A 25,754-nucleotide genomic window follows, 5' to 3' on the forward strand; every position below is an offset into this window, starting at 1 on the left:
GGATTTCTAGTATAAACAACCTTGACCAGCTATCAAGTGCTTGGTTTCATTCAAGAGAGACAACTCCGTTACTCCCTTTTCATTAGTTTGTGAAGAGTTATCCCCCTTTGTTTACTTGCTAGCAGACGACATTTTCAGTGAACCTCAGTGTGGATGATTTAGAGAAGAGGAAGTTGATTTTAAAGTATTATAACAAGGACATCAGATCAGCTAGAGTGATTTCAAGTAGAACAGGCATCCTTTTGTCCACTGTTTATCGTGTTTTGAAAAATATTGTAAATGGATATGGCATTGAGCACCAGGGAGGCGAAGGTAGGCCCAGAAAATTAACTGTCGGTGACAGGAGGCGGCTTGGTATTCTTGTTTCTAAAAACAAACGAAGGAGCTTAGAAAACGTAAGGCTGGATATGATTAGAGGAACTGTGTCTGTCTGTAAGGAGACAATTAGAACTGAGCTGCATGCAATGGGTTGGCAGAAAAGTCGAGGAATTCCATCACCGATCATGAAACCTGAACAAAAAGAGCGAAGGTTGAACTGGTGCTTACAACATAGAAATATTAACTGGTACAATGTGATTTTCTCAGATGAAAGTTCTGTGTAGCTGTTTCCTAATACATTGAAATTCTGGACCAAACAAACTGAAAAACCTTTGTATCAGCGCCCAAAGTACAGTCCGAAATTTAACGTGTGGGGTGGCATATCTGTGTTAGGGGCAACGCCCCTCTGTGTATTTGAAGGGAATATGAACAGTGAGCGGTACACAGACATTCTCGAGGGACATTTACTTCCATCTGCTCACATGTTCTATTGAAATTATGGATATTCCAGCAGGGCAACGACCCAAAACATCGTTCAAAGCATTCACAGGCCTGGTTTCGGACCCAAAATATGACATTATTAGATTGGCCAAGCTATAGCCCTGACCTAAATACAATAGAAAATGTTTGGGGACTTAGAAAGGAAGGTGTCAATAAGAAAAATCTGACAAATATTGCTGAAATGAAAGAAGAGGTGGTCCGATATTGGGACAGCATGGACCACGACTTTCTAACTTCTTTGATCAGTAGTATGCCCCGCCGCATTGAAGCCCTGCATTGCTGCCCATGGTGACTTGCCAAAATACTAACTGTTCACCTGCCTTTGAATCTGGAGTTATGTTCTGCTAATATTCACATTAATACGTGAGTAATGAGTGAAAACAATTTGCAATCTTTAAATTCTCAATAATTTCTAGTTGTACTGTATGTTACACGTCCACAACAGGAATATTTAGACTGAGTGATTGAGTCTCTCGGTACTCCACTGATATCACGGTGTGTCTGTGTGTCTGGGAGAAAAGCCCGAAGTTATCCATGTTTCATATGTTTACCACTTTTGTGACATTTATAGCCACAAGCTTTTGACAGTGGGATCGTCCATGCCCCTTTAAGTAATGCAGTTTTACGTAACCTTTCAAATAATTAGAAATTACATGTGTGAGCGAGTCAGTGAGTGTGTATTGTGCTTTTAGCATGTGTATAATCGCATCACGGTCCATGCTTTCAACCATTTTGGGATCGAGCCCGGTCTTCTTGCGTGACGACAAGCCTTGAATGTTTTACCTGGTGCAAATGGTCACATGTCCAACTCAATACAAATGTATATTCGAGATAAAGAAGCTTGCAGTCTGTGATCTCTTGTCTTGCTCATACCTGTTTTCCACGAATACAGGACTCGACGGCAAGAAAAAACATCGTCCGAAATTTATCAAATGATAATTAATGAGTGAGTATGCTTATACACCGCATGTAGGAATATTCCAGTGGTGGGGGGACTCCAGAAATAAGCCTCACACATTGTACTCAGGTGGTGAATCGAACCCGGTTCTTCGGCGAGACGAGAGAACACTTTAACCACTAGGCTACCCCACCTCCTTAGATTAATGGGTCTTTGATGGCTTGATCAGTAGAATGAATGAGCTACTCCATCACCCATGTTTCAGTGAAGACATGGCGGTGATGTCCGAGACGGAGAGTCAGCATCCCCCCATGGGTGACGTGGTCTCCAGGGTGATGTCCTTCAACGTGTACCCCCAGCCGGACAGCTTCACCCCACCGTTGTATCTCTCAATGGAAGTCAGCGTAAGTGGCTGACTATACCACAATATGTTACTGTAGAAATATCTTACTAAATTAAATTAAGGCCCTTGCAATACTCCTTTCGTTTTCTAGAGAGGTTAACTTTGATGAATTTCCGATTGTCTCGAAGTAAAAGCTGCATTTTCCTTCTTAAATACACCACTTTGCGGTTGTGTCGAATCTCAACGTCTTCAAGTAGTTCCGTCCTTTCAACTTCGTCACAGGGTGTTTGTAATGTCTCCCTATGTAATTATTTAATGTAGAATTTTGAACTTGCTCGTCAAAATTTGTTCCAGATTGGCAGCTTTCGTTACGATCATATTCTTATGCAATTGGCCCGAACATTTAATAAAGCTCACACCATCATTTTGTCTACGTTTGCATGTTTAAGGCTTATATGGGTATAAAGTGTTTTGTCATGCTCCCGTACGTCCTTGTATGGTGATATCACACTGGCACATCTTTCAATCAGTCTTGGTATTGGTTGGATTTTACGCCGCTTTTAGCAATATTCCAGCAATATCACAGCAGGGGACACCAGAAATGGGCGTCACACATTGTACCTATATGGGGAATCGAACCTGGGCCTTCAGCGAACGAGCGAACGCTTTATCCACTTGACTACCCCATCACTCCTGGGTATGGCTGACATGAATGTCTACCTTCTTTTCTTTTCAGAGAATGAACTCTCGTCCAGTCTGCTCCTTCCTCGACTATAGCCAGTCGTAAGTGTCATATTTCTTTACGTTTTGTTTGTTTTTCTATGACAATTATGTGTTCTCAATGAAGCATTAATATATTGTCCTGTTCGTATCCTAGGCAACGGTACTCCCGTTCTGGGGTCTGGGCCACAAAGGGATGCTATGAGATGTCACGTGATGATGACGTCGTCGTGTGCAGCTGTAACCACACCACTAACTTTGCTATCCTCATGAGTCCCGTGGATGCAGAGGTAATTAACTTTATTTGGTGGTCACGAGTGAGTGGGTGAGTGAGCGAGCGGTTCCGCTTGACCAGTATTTTACTCATTTTGCGTTGTATTGACAAACCCAGAAACAATATCTAGGAGAAGTGGGCCTTCAACATACAATTATAGTGTTCTAGGGCACCTCAACAAAGCAAATTGCTGGACCAAGGTTCACTCAGTGATGCTTAAGTCTGATTGGTTAAATACATCCGTCTTGCATTAATACAACGACTACAGGTGGGTAGCTGAACAACACACGCGGAATAATGATGTAGATTTACGGTGCTAAAGTACCAGCAGTATTTCCAAGGTAGAGAACCACGCAATAAACTGTAGTCATCATCAGCAGCTGTAAAAGAAACACATACCAAACTGCAATCATCATAATCATCATCATCATCACCAGTTAAGGAAACACATACCAAACTGCACCCATCATCATCATCATCATCATCATCACCAGTTAAGGAAACACATACCAAACTGCAGTCATCACCATCATCATCATCATTGCCAGTTAAGGAAACACATACCAAACTGCAGTCATCATCATCATCATCATCATCACCAGTTAAGGAAACACATACCAAACTGCAGTCATCATCATCATTGCCAGTTAAGGAAACACATACCAAACTGCAGTCATCATCATCATCATCATCATCATTGCCAGTTAAGGAAACACATACCAAACTGTAGTCATCATCATCATCATCATCACCAGTTAAGGAAACACATACCAAACTGCAGTCATCATCATCATTGCCAGTTAAGGAAACACATACCAAACTGCAGTCATCATCATCATCATCATCATCACCAGTTAAGGAAACACATACCAAACTGCAGTCATCATCATCATTGCCAGTTAAGGAAACACATACCAAACTGCAGTCATCATCATCATCATCATCATCATCACCAGTTAAGGAAACACATACCAAACTGCAGTCATCATCATCATCACCAGTTAAGGAAACACATACCAAACTGCAGTCATCATCATCATCATCATCACCAGTTAAGGAAACACATACCAAACTGTAGTCATCATCATCATTATCATCACCAGTTAAGGAAACACATACTAAACTGTAGTCATCATCATCATCATCATCACCAGTTAAGGAAACACATACCAAACTGCACTCATCATCATCATCATCATCATTGCCAGTTAAGGAAACACATACCAAACTGCAGTCATCATCATCATCATCATCACCAGTTAAGGAAACACATACCAAACTGCAGTCATCATCATCATCACCAGTTAAGGAAACACATACCAAACTGCAGTCATCATCATCATCATCATCACCAGTTAAGGAAACACATACCAAACTGTAGTCATCATCATCATCATCATCACCAGTTAAGGAAACACATACCAAACTGCACTCATCATCATCATCATTGCCAGTTAAGGAAACACATACCAAACTGCAGTCACCATCATCATCATCATCATTGCCAGTTAAGGAAACACATACCAAACTGCAGTCACCATCATCATCATTTCTGTTCTCATTATTATTATTATCATTATTATTATTACTCCATCTTATAGTTCAACTGAACCATCACTCCATCCCAGTTGATCCCGGGTATTGTGTGTACCCTCTTACATGACCCTATACACCATGGACCGTGCAGCCAGTTATTATTATTACCATTATTATTGCAGATCGGAGAGCACAGCTACGTGCTGGAGTTAATATCTATAGTCGGGTGTTGTATATCCCTCTTCTTCCTGCTGCTCACAATCATCCTCTACAGCATGGTCTGGAGGTAGGTCAATACAGTATAAACTACACACTGAATTACCGTATATCTCCGATTTAGAATCCCGTCCTTATCGTGTCTTGAATGGGACTCCTTTTGTCCCAGCTCGTCAGTCGTCGCCACGTAAAGTCAAAGATGGCTGCCAATTACACCTCCAAATGTCCTAATATTGGGGGTGAGTGAGTGAGTATGTCGCTTTTAGCAATATTCCAGCAATATCACGGCGGAGGACACCAGAAATGAGCTTCACACATTGTACCCATGTGGAGAATCGAACCCGGGTCTTCGGCGTGACGAGCGGACGGTTTAACCACAAGGCTACCCCACTGCTGCCATGACATTGCTGGAATAGTGCTAAACGCGTCGTAAAGCTCAACTCACTCACTCACTTAACGCCATCAGATATCTTCTCTTAGTGTATATACACATATGTGAAAACATAACGAAACAGGGGATCGGAAGTCCATACTTTGGAACTTAAATGATAGTGCTATGTCATGGTTTCCTGACCTACAGTCGTTTAATTTCATCGAGCCGTGACATAATTGGAATGTTGTTTATTGTGGCGTAAAAACAACCGTTACATTTACTGTTAATACCATATGTTTACATAGGTACATGGTTAAGACTCAAGTGTCTCGGATCAAGTCAATACTGCTGATGCACCTGTGTGCCACTCTCATCATCAGTTACACGCTGTTCCTGGCTGGGGCCAATTACACAGACAACAAGGTATGTATACCAAGAAAGTAAGGTACTTTGTGGATAACAACTTCTTTATTATATATGATGTGACGTTTCGGTATAGATTCTTATACCGTTGTCAAGCAAGACAACGTTGCCAATCAGATCAAGGTATGTCTTGCTTTAGATTAAGGTATGTACCTTTAACAAGTCAATATACGTCCGACCTATTCGAAGTTCGAAAAATCGATTTTTATCAACCTGATTGAACTGTTGATGTAATTATCTGTATCTAAGGGCGACTGTACATCTAAAGAATGTAGATGAGGTGAAATGGGGTGAAACGAAAGTGTTCAAGATCAGTGCACTTTATAGCGAAGTGCACGCATGAGGGATGCTTCATTGTTTGTTGTTTAATGCCGCACTCAGCAACATTCCATTATGGCGGCGGTCTGTTAATAATCGAGTCTGGACCAGACAATTCCGTGATCAACCCGATCCCGTTAGTCGCCACTTACGACAAGCATGGGTTGCTAGAGACCTATTCTAACCCGGATCGGTTCAGGGTAATAACGCCGACCTTTCGACCAATCTTCACGGTTGAGAGGACAAAAAATATCGGCTCCTGAGACTAGTTTCATTTTGCCAATTAATGAAGGATTACGAGGACCACCTGAAGAAATCTTATGGATAACCACTTCTTGATTTATTTTTACAGCGTTTCTGGGCAAGGTTCTTGCCCTTCTTCATCCACCTGAAGAAGGGCGAAAAAAGAAACGTTGTGAAAAATAAATCAAGAAGTGGTTATCCATAAGATTTGTCTTGTATTATGTTTTTAATCTTTATTTCCATACTTGAAGCACTCATCAACAAACTCATTGGACAGATTTTAACGTTTTTTTTACAATGATTCACATTAGTAAATACATGACATTTTTAACAAATACATCGCATATCCGATGCGTTTTCATGATACATATAGCACACATTTTTTCAGAGATTGATCCACAGATTTTAACCCAAATGCAACAGGTGGAATGCTGAATCAGCAAACTGTCTTACGGACAGTGTTCCTTGTCTGAGCTGGTGACGGATGTCATCCAGTCGTCGCTGGATTCTTCAGCTGGATTCTTCCTGTATTTCTTCTTGTTGGACGGACGCTTCTGGTCAGCAGCGTACTGGACCAGCTTGTTTTCCGTGTTCGTCTGTTCTCGTGACAGGAACGGCACGATCTCGAAGATATTTGGGTGAGCCTTGGCAACGTATCTCTTCAGACGTGAATGCCACCCTTCCAGGTGGTTGTTGGTTCTTGGCCCATCTGAGTTGTGGTGGTTCCACTGCGTTCCACTGCGAAATGTTCACCTAGTGCGACGAGTTCACCTGATCAAAACATCTAGAGTAGATTATTCGCAACCCAAATTACGCCTAATCAGAACCTAACCTTCAAAGGAAACCGCAGGTCGGCGTCCTGAGACTAGTGGAAAATCGAAAGGTCGGCGTCCAGAGACGACACCCCCGGATCTTCACGGGTATGTGGCTAATTGTACTAGTCCCGTTCCAGTTCAGCCATCGAAGAGAAATGACACAAAAGAAAACAAGCACTTTCATCACCATGGTTAATTCACTCAGAGTTCTTTCGGATGCCTCGACAACAGTGATCTTAAAAAGGATAGGTGGTAAATAAGGCACAGCATCTTTAGCAAGAAAATTCATATCCGCCCAAAGTAACCAGAAAGAAGACAGGTTATGGAATGCAAGATATAACACATGTTATGTTTGAGTTAACGCTTTCTCAGTTGAACAAGATAAATGCTATTTGCGATACACGACCCTAATAGAATATAGATGGTACATAACCATGAACAAGATCATATCTGCATTACATAATGTGATACAGGATTGGTGATATTAACGGTGAACAATCTCAGAAGAATATATAGGTACTATCGTCGGTACAATCTCTCAGACGGGACCAATAATGTCATTTTACCAATAATGGATCACAAACAAACAGTGTTGATGACAAAATGTCTATTATAATATAATGTATGAAAACACGAATTTGTAAGTATTCATGCTAGTGATTCCCGGATATTTGGAAGCATTCTGACAGTATTTCGTCATTTCTTGAATATACGCTCGTGAACGTCTGAACGTCAAAATGTGCCGTTCACGCTTACGAACGCCATTTCAGGTATGACCGGCCTCTGGTGAGGTCGACGACCGTATAACGAGTAGGGTAGCAGAAAATGGTTGTGATGATTATAACACCGTACAATCTGTTCCAGGACGTGTGTACTGCAGTGGCAGCTCTACTCCATTACTTCTTTCTCGTGGTGTTCTGTGTGATGCTGGCGCAGGGGATACAACTCTTCATCTCCATCGTCATCGTCATCAACTTCACCTCCTACCTCAAGGCCCTCCTCGTCACCATTTGGGGTGAGCTTAAAATAACAACACCGACATCACCTGTATCCATCCTCGGTTCGGTGGTGGGGGGAGAGTTACGGTGGCTATAGTCCGTTTGACTTCATTTTGGACCGATGAATTGCTTACTAACACAAAATCTAATAATTGCAACATGACCAAATTTTGCACAGTCACATGAAATCAACAGACCAACTCTGGTGATTTGTCTCACAATTTTGGACACCCGAATAAAAAAGTTGTTTAACAAACGATCATTATTTTGTTGTTACTGTTCGCTATTTCTAACGAGGGATGACCAATTGCTGGTAGAACAGCCAGGTAATCGACAAGGGTGTGCAGTGCAATTTCAATTTCACACGTACAATTCGCACACCTGGCTGTTCTACTAGCAAGTGGTTCTCCCTCGTATGAAATACCAAAAAGTGACAACAAAATAATGATCGTTTGTTAAACAACTTTTTTTATTCGGGTGTCGAAAATTATGAGACAAATCAACAGGGTTGGCACCAAAGAAGGCTCATGGGTTTGAATAAAAGTTCGCCCCGATCTTGTTACTAAGTTCGGCAGTGTCGTTATAAAGTTTGTGAGGCCTGCATCACTTCACTTTTCCCGCCACATCCACGGCACACCTTGATGAAACTTCTGAAAAAGATACGGAAACATTGAAAGTAAAATTTCACAAGCAAGATTATCTTCGTTTAAAAATGTTCTCAAGTGTTTAACGGTCAAATATCTTTCTATGACAGTTTGCAGCTATGTATGTCACTTAAATGGCGATACAGTTTGTCATTTAGTGAAATATATTGTGTCTCAGTCCTTTCCCGGAATTAAAAAACATCTGAAATGAAGCTTTTCATCAACTGAATCTCATCACGAACAGCTGCATAATTGCTGATTTGGCGTAAAGGAATATCGTAAAAATGCATTTTCAAATATAAGGATCAAGTAACTGGTTCTTTAACTGACATTAAAAAAGAAATTTGCGTTAATGACTGTGCGTGTGTTCATTAGATTAGAAAGCCCTTGGTGAGGTTTGTACTAATAACATAATGTGATGTCTGGAAGGTAAAATAATAGACATTGAAACTTACTATCTTATTTTTTTAGTCTTCACGATGTGGAAATAACGTAAAGAACAGTATGAGGACACTTAATTACGTATTGATGTTTAAGTACGGGTACTTAGTGCTGCGTACGGCAATCATGATGCCATGCATCATCTCTGTTGTGAGATATTGAACAGAATAGTCGGTTTTGTTGGAGGCTCTTGTTGACGGGTTGTGAGTAAATAAGGGGGAAGGGCACTACACAGAGGCAGTGCACCGAAATCGAGTACATTGTGAGGCTTGTTGAACAGAAAGCACTTACATCACAGAAGAATATGCAGTCCATTTACACTACCAGGAAATGTGATGGAAGCTTGTAAGAGGGACGGTGAAAACGTTCATAGATCTCTGTATTTTTATTGGTAGCAACTGTTATTGTTTATTATTGTCACCCTGTGCTTCGATGCACTTGGTCCGTTTGTCGTTAGGGTTTATTTTGCCCTGGAAATAGAGGTCAACTGACTGGTCTCTGAGAAGCCTCTGTGGCTATCTTAGGTCATCATCGATTCTTGTTCCAGCGTGATTGTAAATCAGATGCCAGTTCTGATCTCAGACAGACAGACAGACAGACAGACAGACAGACAGACAGTTTATTCAGTAAGGAGGCCACTGGCCCATAATGCATACAGATAATAGTTTTTTTGTATCTTTCACGTGCGCATGTTTTAAGAAGGTATACGCAGCACTCATTTGTTTCTAGAATTTACAATATCGTTAACATGGTACAAAAACAAGCCGATGTTGTACATAACATCATAACTTTCATTTTGAAACAGATTTATCATAGTGTGTACAGTGTAGGGTTCTTGTATATATCTAGCAATGTATTTGACTCTTAAATCTTTTAACAACCACACACAAATATGACATGACATTCATTTTCAATATAATCCAGACCTTTTGATTTGCAGTACATACAAAGTCTTTCTCTTAGTTCAATATTGCCATATCTTCCAGTTTCTACTGCTATCTTAAAGTTGCTACATCTAAATCTTGATAAAGACATCCTTAGATACATTGGAATGTGTTCTGATCTCAAGAGAGGATGGATGTGCAAGTCAACGCTTATGTACTAGTGCATTGTCATGGAGAATCGGAACTCCAGCTGTCAGCTTTCCTACTCTGTTTACCTCTGCGACGTTAATTGTTTTCATCGACTCAGCATAACAGGTTCCCGTGATTGTAGGGTTTTGGCGGTGTCTAGTCCAGAAGTAATTTCCCTTGAATCCTCAAATATCGTAGCCAGTTCGAAGCGTCTTTGGTGTAGTGAGTGAGATTTTGTTTTACGCCGCAGTCAGCAATATGCCAGCTCTATGGCAGCGGTCTGTAAATAATCAAGATGGGCCAGACAATCCAGTGATCAAAAGTAATTGGGATACGATGATAATGGTCAATCAAGTCAGAGAGCCTGACCACCTGATCCCGTTAGTCGCACTTACGACTAACTGGGTGACTAAAGATCAATTCTAACCCGGATCTTGACGGGTCCTTTGGTGAAGGGAAATGTCTGTGGTTCTACTACATTAACTCCTGTTAGGTGTCCGGTGCCACGTGACGAAAAAAGGTTTCATTCTTGTACTCATTTGGCCGAAACCTTGGACATGTGTTAATGTTCTTGGATTATTGCACAAAGACTTCCATGATAAATAGCACCCTTTTAAGCAACCTCGACCAAATTCAGTCAACGACCATTCGTAATTAATGCCTGGATATCTATCATATCTCCTGTGATAACATTAGTAGGTCTTCTTGATGGTGCTATTTTCTAGAGCGCTTGAACCTACCTGCAATTTTGCCTAGATGGAATATTGATGTCATCTTCCCCACACTCATTACTCATTATGTATTCGCTGGCTTCAGCACCTTCTCTGGCGTGAAACTTATTACTGCACAGCGTTCAGGTTTCGGATGTTCCATGATCTTAGTATGGTAGCATTGTTACACACTCCACTAAGCGAACATTAATAATGAACAAGCAATGATATCTTTACAAGAATTTATCTATAGCTTCGCTGAGCAATGAGAACGCTCGATGAACCTTTTGTTTGAACCTCTCCGAGTGTAGTCGTCATGTTTTGTCTAATAGATCGAATTTACTTCCCCGTGTCTGTGCGACCATGGTGAGGAAGGAATATCTCAGAAAAGAATATCTCAACACAAGAGAATAGTATTGGTTTTCTGTACATCAACAGTCGGTGTTATTGAAGTAGGTGTACAGATCAAGTCTTTGTAGAAAATGTTACCTTTTTGGTTGTTGGTTTACGATCAAACGTTGTACACACATTTTTTCTCGCCCCAAAGTGGGTGTATTTTAAGATCAACGGAGTGCGTTTTAAACGCTTGTAATAGGGATTTATCATTTGGATGGTCTAAATCCCATTTGCGCATTCTCAGATCAAGTCTTTGTCAAAGATTTAAGCAAAACTTCCGCACCCTTTTGGTTGTTGGTTAAACCTGTACAAACTTTGTACACATTTTGGGTGGTTATACCCCACAGTTTGGAATGATGTATTACAGAGTGTCACATTGGGCAATAAGACACAAGACGTAGCGTGATGAATGAGCGACGCTGTTTGCTCAGATATCTATAAAAACAACTGTTGTCAATGGACGGGCACACTTTGTTAAAAAAACGGTCTGAAAATCACATCCCATGGTTGTCGTCCAAAATTATTCGTTATTTAGCACAACTGAAGTCCTGTCCAGTGAATGACCTGAACGTGATCATTTAAACAGTGATATGGGTGTGAAATGGACAGACGCCTCCTTGTAGAAGTGAGTGAGTGAGTTAAGTTTTACGCCGCACTCATCAATATTCCAGCTATATTGCGGCGGTCTGTAAATAATCGAGTCTGGACAAGACAATCCAGTGATCAACAGCATGAGCATCGATCTGCACAATTGGGAATCGATGACATGTGTCAACCAAGTCAGCGAGCCTGACCACCCGATCCCGTTTGTCGCCTCTTACGACAAGCATAGTCGCCTTTTGTGGCAATCCTTGTAGTATATAACAGAACAATAGACCACAAATAACAGAACTTGTTCCCGTCCACTGCCTGAGTCTCACAAGGGTGGTGATGAATGTTGTAGGTGTTTTGTATCACCTCCACGATCTTTCATGAATAAAAAGTAGTTACTGCAGAGTTATTGCACCAGAATGATATAGTGATTGTATATTTTCAGATAAACATTGTATTTCGTCAGTATTATAGAATTACAGTCCCGATGGAGAAGACGGAGGTAACTAAAACGTGATGGTTTCCGATCCAATGTTTCAGTTCCTCCTGCAATCATTGTCGGAATCACTCTTGGTACGGTGAAACTTGACGGGTACCGAGGCCTGAAGTAGTAAGTAAACCATTTTTGTTACGATCTCAAACATATATCATTTCTTTAGTATCAATGTTTCTCTTTAACGTCTCCACTGGCCTCGCTATCCCAAATGGTAATATGAAATAGGGGCGGTGGGGTAGCCTTTTGGATCAAGCGTTCGCTCGCCACACAGAAGACCTGGGTTCGATTCCCCACGTTGGTGCAATGTGCGAAGCCCATTTCTGGTGTCTTCCGCCGTAATATTGATGGAATATTGCTAAAAGCGGTGTAAAACCATACTCACTCACTAATTACAAAAACACCATTTATAATAGCCGGTACTTGTTGTTGCCTTGCCTTGCGTTCGGCGTGTCACTGATAAACTGCGGCATGATATGTAAGTTGCTATGTACGTGAAATAAACCTGAACGCGATTTTGAACTTCAGAACCCTCTGCTCTGTCCACTGTCCGATGGCCAAATCATCTTTCCGAATATTGAATACTGTGTTGTTGGGTGCCTTCGTTCCCAGCGGACTCTTTTGTTGCTCATCCTGTCGAGCACTGACATTTAACTAATTGCATCCTACGGAATATTCAGGGACAAAAATATAACTGTTTCTTTTTCTTTTTGAAGTTGCTGGTTGTCAACTGAGAGGCACATCATTTGGGCATTCGTTGGCCCCGCTCTCTTCATAATTGTGGTAAGTGTAAATAACAATTTGTCATTCTACGCTCCCGTACTCGATTTGTTTTGTTGTGTTTGTTTGTTTGTTTGGTATTTGTTTAACGCAGTATTCCAGCTATATGACTTGTAAGTAATCGAGGATCGATAAAACAAACCAGTAATCGGTATGGTGAACAACAATCCAAGCTGCTGCACGATCAATTCAGGTTACCGAGCATAATGGTCAACTGCAGATAGATATTTATGAGACGCAAAATAAAATAAAAAATTTAACAAACAAAAACGTTTCATTTATTGATCTTTATATGCCATTTTGCAGGTGAACACATTTATTCTGATTCTCTCCGTGAGAAAGATGCTTACAAGGAAAACGTGGGATGAAAACATACTAAGCCAGGGAAAGTAAGTACCAGCTATAGATGACTGTAGGGTCTCTCTACTAATACACATGTACAATTAACGTGATGCATTATACGGAAGTCTGTACATTAACTCGAGTAGAGCATGCAAAGCTTATTACTTTGTTGGTATAGATGTGATGCTTTCAGTTTTGAATGGCTCTGAGAGAAAAAATCGGACAAGTTGAAATTTTCTCAGGGTCTTCGAGTTCGACAAAACCCTCTAGCAAAGGAAATATTTTTACGAATTTGATAATGAGGTATTATGTCCCGAAGAAACACATTGAGTTTACGGGATCGTTATCTTATCATTTTAATGGAGATTGAGCATATACACACGAAGTCCATTAACACAATGTTGATTCTGTGAAGTCGAAAATGAACCGCTAATGCATGTACAGGGAACGTCAGCATGTTAAGAACTAAAGTCCTAATTAGAACATGTTTATGAACAATATGTTTCCACAAACTACTCAGTTCTGCAATGCTGATTTGCTTTACACCAAGTTCTAAAAGGCCATTAAGCCGTCGTCATTGCTCGTAAGACATGTATTTTTTCATGCACTGTTTTACTGAAAAATCTCAAAACATAAATCAGTTGTCAAAATCAGTTGCCATAAGAAATTAACTTAATGCTGTTTTAAAAGGAAATGGCAACATTTTATAATGCGCTAGAACAGACTCCATTTTTTAGTACCATACATTATACACTGATCTGTAATTCAACAAAGCAAATGTACTCATTGACATGCATAAATAAAGTTAATATATGTCCACTGACAAACTTTAACTGTCATCTCAAGAACGTAATATCAGCCAAAAATGTGTATAAAAAAGCCATTAACACAGTAAACCTAACAGTTAAAAGTTGTTGCTCTAAGTTATCCTGTTCTTCCTCAACAGGTACTTGGCCCGAGCTCTTGGCGTAATCCTGCCCATCATTGGTATTACATGGGTATTGGGGGTATTCTCCATCAACAGAGATGTGGTTGTCTTCCAGTACCTATTTGCTATCTGTAACTCCCTCCAGGTAAAGTGCCCCTGTTAATATGTAATGTAAAGTGTAACGACTCATTAATCATGAGCAATTCCAGAGGGAGGGGTCTACAGAATAACGGGATTCGAGGTTAAAAGGACTCATGGCACTTTAAAATTTGGTTTGTATTTTATAAGGCATTGTTTTCCGCTCATTTATGTATATTATGTTTCATGACGGAGTGCAGATTCTGAATATATATTTCATGAAATGCAAACATATACATCTATGCTGTGAGTTTTAAGTTCACGCAATAATCTGAAAAGTCGAAATTTGTTGGAACAATTGTGATAAGATGTATATCATTTCATTTTAATATGGGAACTGGATATCCCCTGTACATGTGTAATAGCTTTGTCATGGTTTCGTGTCTGTTACAGGGCCTTTTCATCTTCATCTTCCACTGTTGTACCACAAACGTGAGTATCACTATTAAACTACTCGTTATAAGTCGTTAGACGTCATGTATCCATGTTTCCATGAGCGAGGGGCAGCTTCCACTCAGTTAATCTTTCACGACTGTTGAAACTCTAGTGTTTGAAGAGTAGTTTGTTTTTGTTAGATGGGAACCGTATTGATCGACACTGAAATCGTTCAGCCCACTTTTATTCGGTGATCAAATTCAGATAAAAAATGCGATAAGACAACAGTAGAACATGAATTATGTCTGTATGAAAAATGTTTGTAAAAGATTTGTCAGTGCTTTTCACTAGGCTCAGCTGTATTTGATCTCGGACAATGAGTTTTAACTAGGGACAGCTGTAGTTGATCTCGGATAGTGAGTTTTAACCAGGGACAGCTATAGTTGATCTCGGATAGTAAGTTTTAACCAGGGACAGCTATAGTTGATCTCGGATAGTGAGTTTTAACCAGGGACAGCTATGTTTGATCTCGGATAGTGAGTTTTAACTAGGGTCAGCTATATTTGATCTCGTATAGTGAGTTTTAACCAGGGACAGCTATGTTTGATCTCGTATAGTGAGTTTTAACCAGGGACAGCTATGTTTGATCTCTTATAGTGAGTTTTAACTAGGGTCAGCTATATTTGATCTCGGATAGTGAGTTTTAGCTAGGGTCAGCTATATTTGATCGTGTATAGTGAGTTTTAACCAGGGACAGCTATATTTGATCTCGGATAGTGAGTTTTAGATAGGGTCAGCTATACTTGATCTCGGATAGTGAGTTTAAACCAGGGACAGCTATATTTTATCTCGGATAGTGAGTCTTAACCAGGGACAGCTATATTTGATTTCGGATAGTGAGTTTTAACTAGGGTCAGCTATATTTGATCTCGTATAGTGAGGTTTAACCAGGGACAGCTATATTTGATCTCGGATAGTGGGTTTTAACCAGGGACAGCTATATTTGATCTCGGATAGTGAGGTTTTACCAGGGTCAGCTCTATTTGATCTCAGATAGTGGGTTTTAACCAGGGACAGCTATATTTGATATCGGATAGTGAGTTTTAACCAGGGTCAGCTATATTTGATCTCGGATAGTGAGTTTTAACTAGGGACAGCTATATTTGATCTTGGATAGTTGGTTTTGACAGTAAGGGTAGCAGAATTAGGCTACGTTGGTCTTATGCTATCACATGATTTACATGCATATGGTGGGGATTCCATTACTTTCACTTTCATTCTCTCACGTTACCATAGTGTTTTGTAGAAAATGTGAAATAAATGGTTCGTGGTCAACATCAAAATTTATAACATACCATATCTGATACAAGGAAAAAGTGATATTTGCATTCCAACGTTACGAACACGGTTTGCGAGTGTTTTAATCATAATATGGAAGGCCGTGTGATTTTCAAACATCGCTGACTGGGTAAATGTTAATTCACACCCTGATGAATGTCTGTTTCGGTGATCAACATTTCGCCATAGGGCTTTCAATTCTACGTGAGTATACACATGTCATCATTGGGTGCCATGTGTGTATTGGGTGCCATGTGTGTATTGGGTGCCATGTGTGTATTGGGTGCCATGTTTGTATTGGAATAAAAAATATGGTCCCGGGTTCCGATGTACAAAGCGACCTCATCGCTAAAGTGATCGTAAATCCCAGACTTTAACTTTGACTTACGATACTCGTATCACTAAGGTTGTTTTGTACAACGGCACCCTGTCATGATATATTTTCCAGGTGACGAATTCGTTTAAAGAGATGAGAAGCCGGTTCAAGCGGAATTCTATGTCAAAGTCTACATTGAGGTCCAAATCTCAGACCACTATAAACAGTTTGACGTCCAAGTCCATCAAGTCCTACAAGTCCAATTATACACTGGTAAATTCCACTGGACTTTTCCATTTCAGACAACTATACTTTCTTTTTCCGAGGCGATGAATTTCTTCAGTAAGTGGTGTGTGTGTGTGTGCGTCCGTGCGTGCATGCGTGTGTGTGTGTGCGTGTGTGTGCGTGCATGCATGTTTATGAGTCTTTGTATTTATGTATCTGTATGTGTATTTATGCGTGTATGTATGTGTCTGTCAGTGTCATTGGGTACAAATTTACTGATTGTTGTTTGGACAAAACATTTGCACAGGCGGGTTCATTTCATTATTTCTATTCACGTGGGTGTTTAACAGTTATCTCATCTATGAACCAACTCCTAATAACCTTACATTATGTCTACACAGAGTCTGACGACAGCAGCTCTCAGGTCTGACAGAGACGGGATAGACAAGCAAGGTAGGACCTTTAATCATGTGGATGACTGACTGACTGACTGAGTTTGGTTTTACACCGCTTTTAGCAATATTCCAGCAACATCACGGCGGGGGACACCAGAAATGGGCTTCACACATTGTACCCATGTGGGGATTCGAACCAGGGTCTTCGGCGTGACGAGCCAACGCTTTAACCACTAGGCTACCCAACCGCCCCAATCATGTGGATGATAGTACATAGCGGCAGGAAACATTATATTCACCTATGACCAGCAGCATGGCTAGAAATGCTTTCTTTCAAGAAAGCAAGATGTCGAACTGGATGTCATGAGTCTTCCTGTCGCAAGTGAACTGTGCGTGTAAATGTTTGTCTTCCAGATTTCCAGTTTGTAAAACATATGAATTGCATAGAGATGCGGAGACATCTCAATATATCTGGAGCTTCACAGCCATTTCGGACACTCACATTTTAAAACACAGCATACGATAGCCGAAAGTTTTATATCGCCTTTGTGGAATATGTTCTGACTTAGTTCCTGCGAAGGACAATGTTCCTGTCCCGCTGACAGCCTACTAATGCCAAACTCATATATCTTAGAGCTTGTTTCATATGGGATCAACTGATCTGTTGCAGAATTTCTGTCAAACGGTATCGCCAATCCAAGACAAGGTAAGGACGAATCGGTGAATTTGACAATAAGAACATTTCGCCCGTTCATGATCTACCTCCAGTCAAATAGAAATGTTTAATACACATTATATAGATAATAAAATATATTGGCGAACAAAAAATGTTAGTTTGTTCTTCGGCGGGGATGTATTTTATCATGAAGAATTTGTTTAATTGAGCTAGCTATTGAGACATGTCAATGATAAATACTCCACTTTGAAATATCAGAAGGAAGAAAACACAAGCAATAGCTAATCAACCGCATTTAATATTTTAGTATTTTAGATGATGTTAAAGTTAGAACGTTATTCCAAATTCCAAGACAGATATTGGACAGGGATGTTTCGCACAAGGTTAATAAGTGTAAACTAAGGATAATTCTTCTCTCAGGATTCCAATTTGCACGAACTATAGCTCTGCCCAGCGTGTTCGACCAGAGCCTGGAGACCCCTACAGAGTATCTTATACAGGGGGATGCTCGGAGTGACCACGGCAGCGGCTCACCCACGTCAGCGCAGGTAATATCCATTTCAATACAAGTGACACACACCGTCAGTACAGGTGTAAACCACGCCAGCACAGGTAATATCCATTTCAGTATAGGTAATACCCACGTCAGTACAGGTAATACCCATTTCAGTAAAGTAATACCCATTTCAGTAAAGTAATACATCCGTCAGTTCAGGTAATGCTCATTTCAATACAGGTTATACCCACGTCAGCATAATTTATACTCATTTCAGTACAGGTAATAGGTTAATTGTCCTGACACGGTCATGCTTATATCAACGCAGGTAATACCAATTTCAGTACAGGTAATGACAATGTCAGTACAGATAATACTCACTTGGCCCATCTTTCCAGAATTCACAGTCTATCCTATTTGTATACCAGTCAAGTCACACTCAGGAACGTTCAGTCATAACGACTGTCAAGGTTCTAGTTTGATTACGTTACTATATTTTCGACGAACTGTTGACACTTCATATGTTTCAAGAGAAAGTAGGGGGTTCTACGGACTTATATACGAATTCTACAATTCTCTACAAATGATACAACGTTTCATTTTACAGCATGTGAATATGGGTTTCACTGACAACGTGAGAAGACGGCCCCGGGTTTCATTTTCCGTTGACTATGCAGAAGTGATTGGTTTCCAGGAAGACTTCGAGGTAACCACACAACCTGTGATAATCTAGTGGTTTTACTGTCCTTCGTTGACAGGGTTTTATATATTATATGTATGTATTATTAATTTAGAACTAGTTTTAGTCACGATATGGCTGAAATATTGCCGATGTGACTTTAAATCTTAACTCACTCACTCACTCACTCGAGGTAACCACAGAACTGCAAACTTCGTGGACGGAAACCTGTCTGTGGAACATGTAACCATGGAGGGTTTATATCCAGTTGCATTTTTCTGTAGTTCTTCATAAGACTTTTTAACCATTTCACAGGGAAACATTCAAAGACCACTCATCGCTAGCAGTCGAGTTTTATGTTGATTGTTATTGTAAACGTGATGGAGGTTTTAACGATCACGTCCACAACTCTGGCTATGTTTGTCTATATATTGTTTCCTATTGTGGCCAGTCATCTCCTGATCCGGGGGAAGGAAGGCGACGAACGCACCAGCATAATCTCAGCGTGGAAGAGATCCCGGAAAGTGATATTGAGGTACTCAAATAAACCCAACGGTTTAGTACTAGCATTGTGTGTCATTTGTATGCAGTCATTACAAATTGTATGCTCTGGAAACAATAGATACATTTTCTCCATGCATTCGCGAAGGCCCCGGGCGCATTAATTTATCCGCAGACAAAGATTGATAAACTTGTACGAAGAATGCTAATGCCGTTTAAAAGAAACCATATATAATCATTAACCCGTTCCAAGACCCCGAAAGACCTAGAGTAACCTTGACCTAACTAGGTCACGATGGAAAAATGGACACACGTAACATAGACAATGTCTTTCAGCAATATCCCAGTTAACAATTTCACGTTGTCACAATGTTGTCACAACGTTGTCACACCGTTATTCCGTGGACGTCTCCACAAGGTTAAAGTTATTTGATGCTAACGTCTTAACGTTTTGTTTAACGTTAATAGTGAATTATGTTCCCCGTAGTGAACAGTACATGAGAAACAAAGCAAAAATTCACTTCGTCAATTTGCATGTTGTTTTGGTCGTGTTTTCTGAGGCTGTAGCTGAATAGTGAAGAAAGAATCTCTTAAATGAAACGTTTTACAGAAAGCTCTATCGTGACACCAAGTTATAGGTGATGTGAGGTGAGGTGAATGGGGTTTAACATCGCCCTTAAGAATATTTCTCTCATATGACGACGTGCATGCGTGTGTATGTGTTGCTGCTTGTACTAGCCCAGATTTAAGCTGGTTTTATAGTTCTAGCTCACTGAGATACCATGCCGCAGTGAAGCATGAATACCCCACTCAGAGACATTATACTGATTCCGAGCCGACCAGTCCTTGTTGTACCCATAAATGCCGTGCGCCAGACAGGGAACAACAAGTACCATATTTTAACGTCTTTTGACGTCTTTTGGTATGACGCGGATGGGGATCGGATCGGCGACCTTCCGCTCTCCGGGTGGACGCTCTAACCACGACACCACGGAGGCGGTCGACACCAAGTTATAAGAAACGTTGTTGTGACGTTGTGCGGAGCCCACAGCATACCGTTTCCTCAACGTTAATTCGCATCGTTGTTATTAGGTTGTGACATAACGTTATAACATGATGTAATACTAACGTTATGCCTTTTGTTTGTGTTGCACTAATCTTAATGAGACCTATTCATGTAATATGTTTATTTCTTTAATAGGCCAACCGCCAACATGACAAATACATCATACATACTTTCAAAAGCGCATTGCCAACATTTTCCCTCCCCTCCCCACCCAACCCAACCCACTTGCAAAGACCTTTCGTGACAGAAGATGACAATAGGAGGAAATAAACATTCATGGATAATTCAGATTATAGTTTTGCTTTTACCTGAAATATATGATAAACAAATTTGGCTAAGTTGAAGGTTAATACTTCAACTTTAGTTTGTAGAAGACTTATAAACTTCATCATGTTTGGAGACTTGTATACGTCCAGAGGTAGGTAGCGACGTCTAAGTGTCAAGTACTTAGGACAAACCATGATAACATGATATTCATCCTCTATGTCATTTTTGCAAAAAAGACATAATCGGTTTTCTAAAGCTAGTTTTGGTCGAGCCCATCTTCCTTTCTCAATTATAAGTGAATGAGAAGATGGAAATATGACTTAACTCATGTTAATCAATTAATTCAGTCAATTAAAGGGTATATAAGCTTCGGGCATCTTCTTGCAATGTATCATTGATTCGAAATATCGAAAGCACAGGTAGACTACAATTCCTTCGACCCGGGGTGGTAAATATTTCTGGTGCAGAGAGGTGACAGGTTTAGAGTAAACTACGGAAAAGCGGAGACCTTTCCTCGTGGTGATGTAATACCAAAGACTGTGGTACCAAAACTTCAACCATGAATGAAGTTTATTAGAATACAGTTATCAGTTTCTCTACCATTTTCTCTTTAAATTCAACCTAGTGGTTATTTAACTTTTTTCCTTTTATGTGTTTTTCAAAAGTTTTAATCTGCATGTCCACCCTGACTTCAGTGTTTCAGTGTTATTATGATATGTTATGCAACGACATTATCAATATAACTTATATGTATATTTATACATCTATGTTTCAGAGGGCACTGAGGATGCGCAGGAAACCTATCGACCAGATGTATAACGTGGTGAACGCCTTTCATGACAGGCGTACAACAGTAAAGGAGGTGAGAATTGGAGTCTTTCACCAAGCATCATTACGGCTTGATAAAAGCAAATATTGTGTGTTGCATTGACGGTTTATTTCTTTGACTGGCATTCTAGAAATTGGCAGTACACTATTGACAACCACTATAACAACCGATAACATCGTTTCGTCTCGATACTATAAGTTGTTCACTGGTCACGAGGGGGGCATGGGTTGATGTACCCATGGGCCCCAAGGGACCAGTGAACAACGTATTTATCTTACCGAACACCTAAATGTTAATTTTGAATTGTTTGAAGCACGGATACAAATCTTTTTGTAGCCATCGGTAGATTTTGCTGACAAGGAAAACAGATTTAGAGTTATCTCCCTTCCATCGATTTGCATTCGCAAAACATCGGTAATTTCCGTACATCATACGTGATCATTCAATGTTATTCGAGATAAAGAATTACTACCACGAAGTACAGAATGAGTTGCCATTGACAGCGGGGTACATTGAATTGTTACTTGCTTGTAAGCGGGGTACATTGAAAATAATAGAAGAGCGCTCAGCCAATCAGAAAGCGACATTTATGTGTGAGGTAAGATAAAGATTATTGCACTGCTGTCAAATAGGACAAGAAACCATGTACAAGAATATGCATCGAAATGAAAGAAAAGAAGTTGTTATCCATAAAGTTTGTCAATATTGTATTGATGGTTGTCCCATCGAGGCCTTGTATATGATTGATTTGTCAGCGCGGCTATACTTGGTAAAATGCTGGTAAATTTAAACATTAAAGCGACAAATATATCATGAAACCCATAAATAGGTTAATATTCTAATCATTCAAGATGTGAAATTTACTAATTGTTTAAGTCTGCGTATGTTCCAATAAAAGTATATGTTGTCTAAAAGTGGGTGATTAAAGAATAGTAATATTGGAAACATCAAGAATATTTATTGGCAAAGATGGTTGTTGGAATTTATACTTTTTTCTGAAAACTCATGTATGCATCGCTCTTGCAATTACGAAATGCCTATCGTCGTCCAACATTATGAAACGGTAGGATCATTAACAATGACAAAACTGTATTGTGTAACGATCCTGGCGCTGAACATAATACGTTTTCATGTCTCCACCGTTTGTATCGGAAAGATAACTGTTTCTTTAGAAATGTGCTATCATCAGTCCAAATATTGTTAAATGTCATAACTATTTGTTTGATTGACTGTATCGGTTAACGATAATCCCTGATAGATTGTGAACAAAACATGTTCTGCTTATTTCTGTTGAGTGGAAACTTGAGTGTATGATCGTGATAATGATGAGGTTATAAATATGTAACGTCCTCACAGTCAGCTATAAATTAATCCATACACTGATCGTCATCAATACAAAGGAACTTAAACTGGTTTTAAGATCATATTTCGTTTTTACGTCCTTTGTAGACGGAGACGAGTTTAGCCCTCACTGTTAATTGGCCAAATCTGTTGGTGCCAGATCTTTCCAGGAAATAATTACAGTGTTATCGTACACGAGCACACTTCAGATGAGGACCTTAACGGAAATTAATCAAATCCGAAGACCCTTTAAATTCACAAATTTTGACATTTATTGACTGGGTGTGTATATTCACTTAGAGCATGAAGAGATGGCGTGGGTCGCATATATGACCTCAGTTAATTCATAGTGTACAGATATAAATAAATATGTGCTGTAGAATGTTCCTGTCAGAGTCAGGTTTGTTAGGATCCTCCTCCTCATCATGATAATATCAACATCATCATCATCATCATCGTAATCATCAGCAGCATAAGCATCGTCATCAGCATCAGAAACGTCATCAGCATTAACATCACACAAGGGAACCCACGAACGGTTTATTATTCTTGATAAACCATCCGATAACTGACCTTTGTAACTTGATAACCACAGTGTTTTCACATTTTCTTATGCTTTCGTATTTTACATTTTGCATCTTATACTTAGTATGGTGGAGGAAAATCAGCCATACGTATCGTATTTGTTTCAGGAGAGAGGGACGCCTCACACTCCTAGAGGTCGATGGAGGTCAGCGTATGAAGCAGTACGGCAGGCAAAGACGTTTCAAATAACGTCTACTGTATACAGAGGACGTGACGGGACATCACAATATTTATAGACGTGGGCAATGTCCCGATTACATGCAGCGTGTAAAAGTGCCTGTTAATGTTCCGACCTGAGCAATGCTCTGAATATATATAGCCTGCAGCTGGGCAATGCTCTGTACATTTGCCTGCCAATTAAATTCAGGCCTATCGCACATATACTTGTACATACACAGTGCACCAAATATCGGCGTATTCTATATGGACCATGGATTGGTAAAATTACAGCCATTGAAGTATTCATTTCTTGCAGGTTTTACCAAAAATATTCAAATAGTTTGTGTACTCAAACAACATATGGTTGAATAGTTATTTCTGTGATCATACGGAGCCCGGTGTTTATCCGAGTGAATGTAGTTTGACTGGTTTATGGTCCCATGTTGAATACCTCTTTTGCGATGTTTCCATGGGAACGAGGTTACATTTGAGGCTGGGTGTAGGATCGATCTGTTCAGCACTGTTGCTATCTCTCATCAGTTATCAAGCTCTGGAACGTGCGTTTCTCGACATGAGGTTCATGACAATGCCTTAGGCGGATCTAGAAGGGAGGAGGGTGGTGAGGGGGTGCGTGCAGTCCCCCCACCGCCCTGAAAGTTTATTAGATGACCATTGAGACTCGGGTTGAAATGAAGTGTGCACCGCCCTTTTCTCATAAGTGTGCACCCCTCTTTCTCAAAAAGCTGTATCCGCCCCTGAATACCACACTTTGTGTTGTTTCTTTAGGCTCGTTATCACGTGTATATATCAATGGATATAGATCTTGAAAGAAGAATGTAATGACATGATTCCTTGCATTTGTATAATTTATTCATATGACGGTTCCCCGGATAAAATAGTTCCGGTGTTAGATGAAATACTGGGCCGATGGGGTAGCCTAGTGGTTAATGCGTTCGCTCAGCACGCCTGAGAACCCGGTGTAATGGATACAATGTGTGAAAACCATGTCTGGTGTCCCCGCAATTATATATATTGCTTGAATATTGCCAAAACGGCATTGAACCATATTCAGTCACTCACTCACTACATGAAATACTGAGTGAGTTGGATTTGATTTATGTTATAAGAAAACTTTACTGAGGTCATCGGTTGCTAACTAACTGGCGAATAACGTGTATCTCCATGATGATACCACGTGTTTTCAAGGACCAAACAGAACTGTGTCATCCTTATATAGACAGTGCACGGCTTCATACTGTACATTAGGCAGAAACATAGCAATACAATGACATCAATAAATTTCTAATGTCTGTTCTATATGTAAACATGTAATTAATCTTGTGAATGTGCCTGTTCTGAACTTCGACGAAAAAGTTCACTTGGAGAATAAAAAAATAATTATTATCTTCAACATTCTTATTAATTGCACTAACTTCCTCTTCTCCACCTGAAACTCAAAATACACTATGTCTATAACACGAAATCCGAATCCCAGCCATCCGTATTTTTTTCTGTTCTCCATCGACAACCCCAACAAGCAATAGAACGGAACGGTGTCAAAAATAGATGAATAATACGTGTTCAACTAATTGTGTAAAATGTATAAAATTACAAAATTCAAAACTCTTGGTATTTGTCTAAAAATCAATACGAGTACATGTATATAAGGGGGTGGTTAAAGCGTTCGCTCGTCACGCCGAAGACCCGGGTTCAATTTCCTACATGGGTACAATGTGTGAAGCCCATTTCTGGTGTCCACGCCGTGATATTGCTGGAATATTGGTAAAAGCGGCGTAAAACCAGACTCACGCACTTAAATTAATATGTGATCGACTGGCTTCGGAAACAGTTTGTGATAAGTACGGATAAAGAAAGATCATGCCGACCTGGGTTGTTTAATGAGGATGTAAGAGTAAGAGATTTTCGTTAAACATATCAGAGCATAAAGAGGTGAACTCCAGAAATTTCTATAATTTCACGTCGGACTGGACTTC

At 40.0% G+C, this 25,754-nt stretch overlaps 1 protein-coding gene across 3 annotated transcripts in view; it reads left to right on the top strand.

Moving 5' to 3' along the window:
- LOC124268341 (adhesion G protein-coupled receptor B1-like) overlaps window positions 1–25,171 on the top strand; it is a 46,425-nt gene extending 21,254 nt beyond the window's left edge. For all 3 annotated transcript variants that reach the window (XM_046703315.1, XM_046703316.1, XM_046703314.1), the window contains 19 exons: window positions 1,983–2,121; window positions 2,797–2,843; window positions 2,938–3,070; window positions 4,773–4,876; window positions 5,485–5,602; window positions 7,843–7,993; window positions 12,372–12,441; window positions 13,041–13,107; window positions 13,411–13,493; window positions 14,393–14,519; window positions 14,906–14,944; window positions 16,674–16,814; window positions 17,168–17,219; window positions 17,832–17,867; window positions 18,258–18,385; window positions 18,941–19,039; window positions 19,464–19,547; window positions 21,622–21,708; window positions 23,709–25,171. In XM_046703315.1, coding sequence (XP_046559271.1) covers window positions 1,983–2,121; window positions 2,797–2,843; window positions 2,938–3,070; window positions 4,773–4,876; window positions 5,485–5,602; window positions 7,843–7,993; window positions 12,372–12,441; window positions 13,041–13,107; window positions 13,411–13,493; window positions 14,393–14,519; window positions 14,906–14,944; window positions 16,674–16,814; window positions 17,168–17,219; window positions 17,832–17,867; window positions 18,258–18,385; window positions 18,941–19,039; window positions 19,464–19,547; window positions 21,622–21,708; window positions 23,709–23,837 — 1,834 coding nt within the window. In that variant the 3' untranslated portion in view covers window positions 23,838–25,171. The remainder of the gene's footprint in view (window positions 1–1,982; window positions 2,122–2,796; window positions 2,844–2,937; window positions 3,071–4,772; window positions 4,877–5,484; window positions 5,603–7,842; window positions 7,994–12,371; window positions 12,442–13,040; window positions 13,108–13,410; window positions 13,494–14,392; window positions 14,520–14,905; window positions 14,945–16,673; window positions 16,815–17,167; window positions 17,220–17,831; window positions 17,868–18,257; window positions 18,386–18,940; window positions 19,040–19,463; window positions 19,548–21,621; window positions 21,709–23,708) is intronic.
- The last annotated feature ends 583 nt before the right edge of the window (window positions 25,172–25,754 follow it).

The sequence above is a fragment of the Haliotis rubra genome, unplaced genomic scaffold (assembly GCF_003918875.1).
Source record: "Haliotis rubra isolate DU_JTF1 unplaced genomic scaffold, ASM391887v1 Scf1371, whole genome shotgun sequence".
NCBI classification, from domain to species: domain Eukaryota; kingdom Metazoa; phylum Mollusca; class Gastropoda; order Lepetellida; family Haliotidae; genus Haliotis; species Haliotis rubra.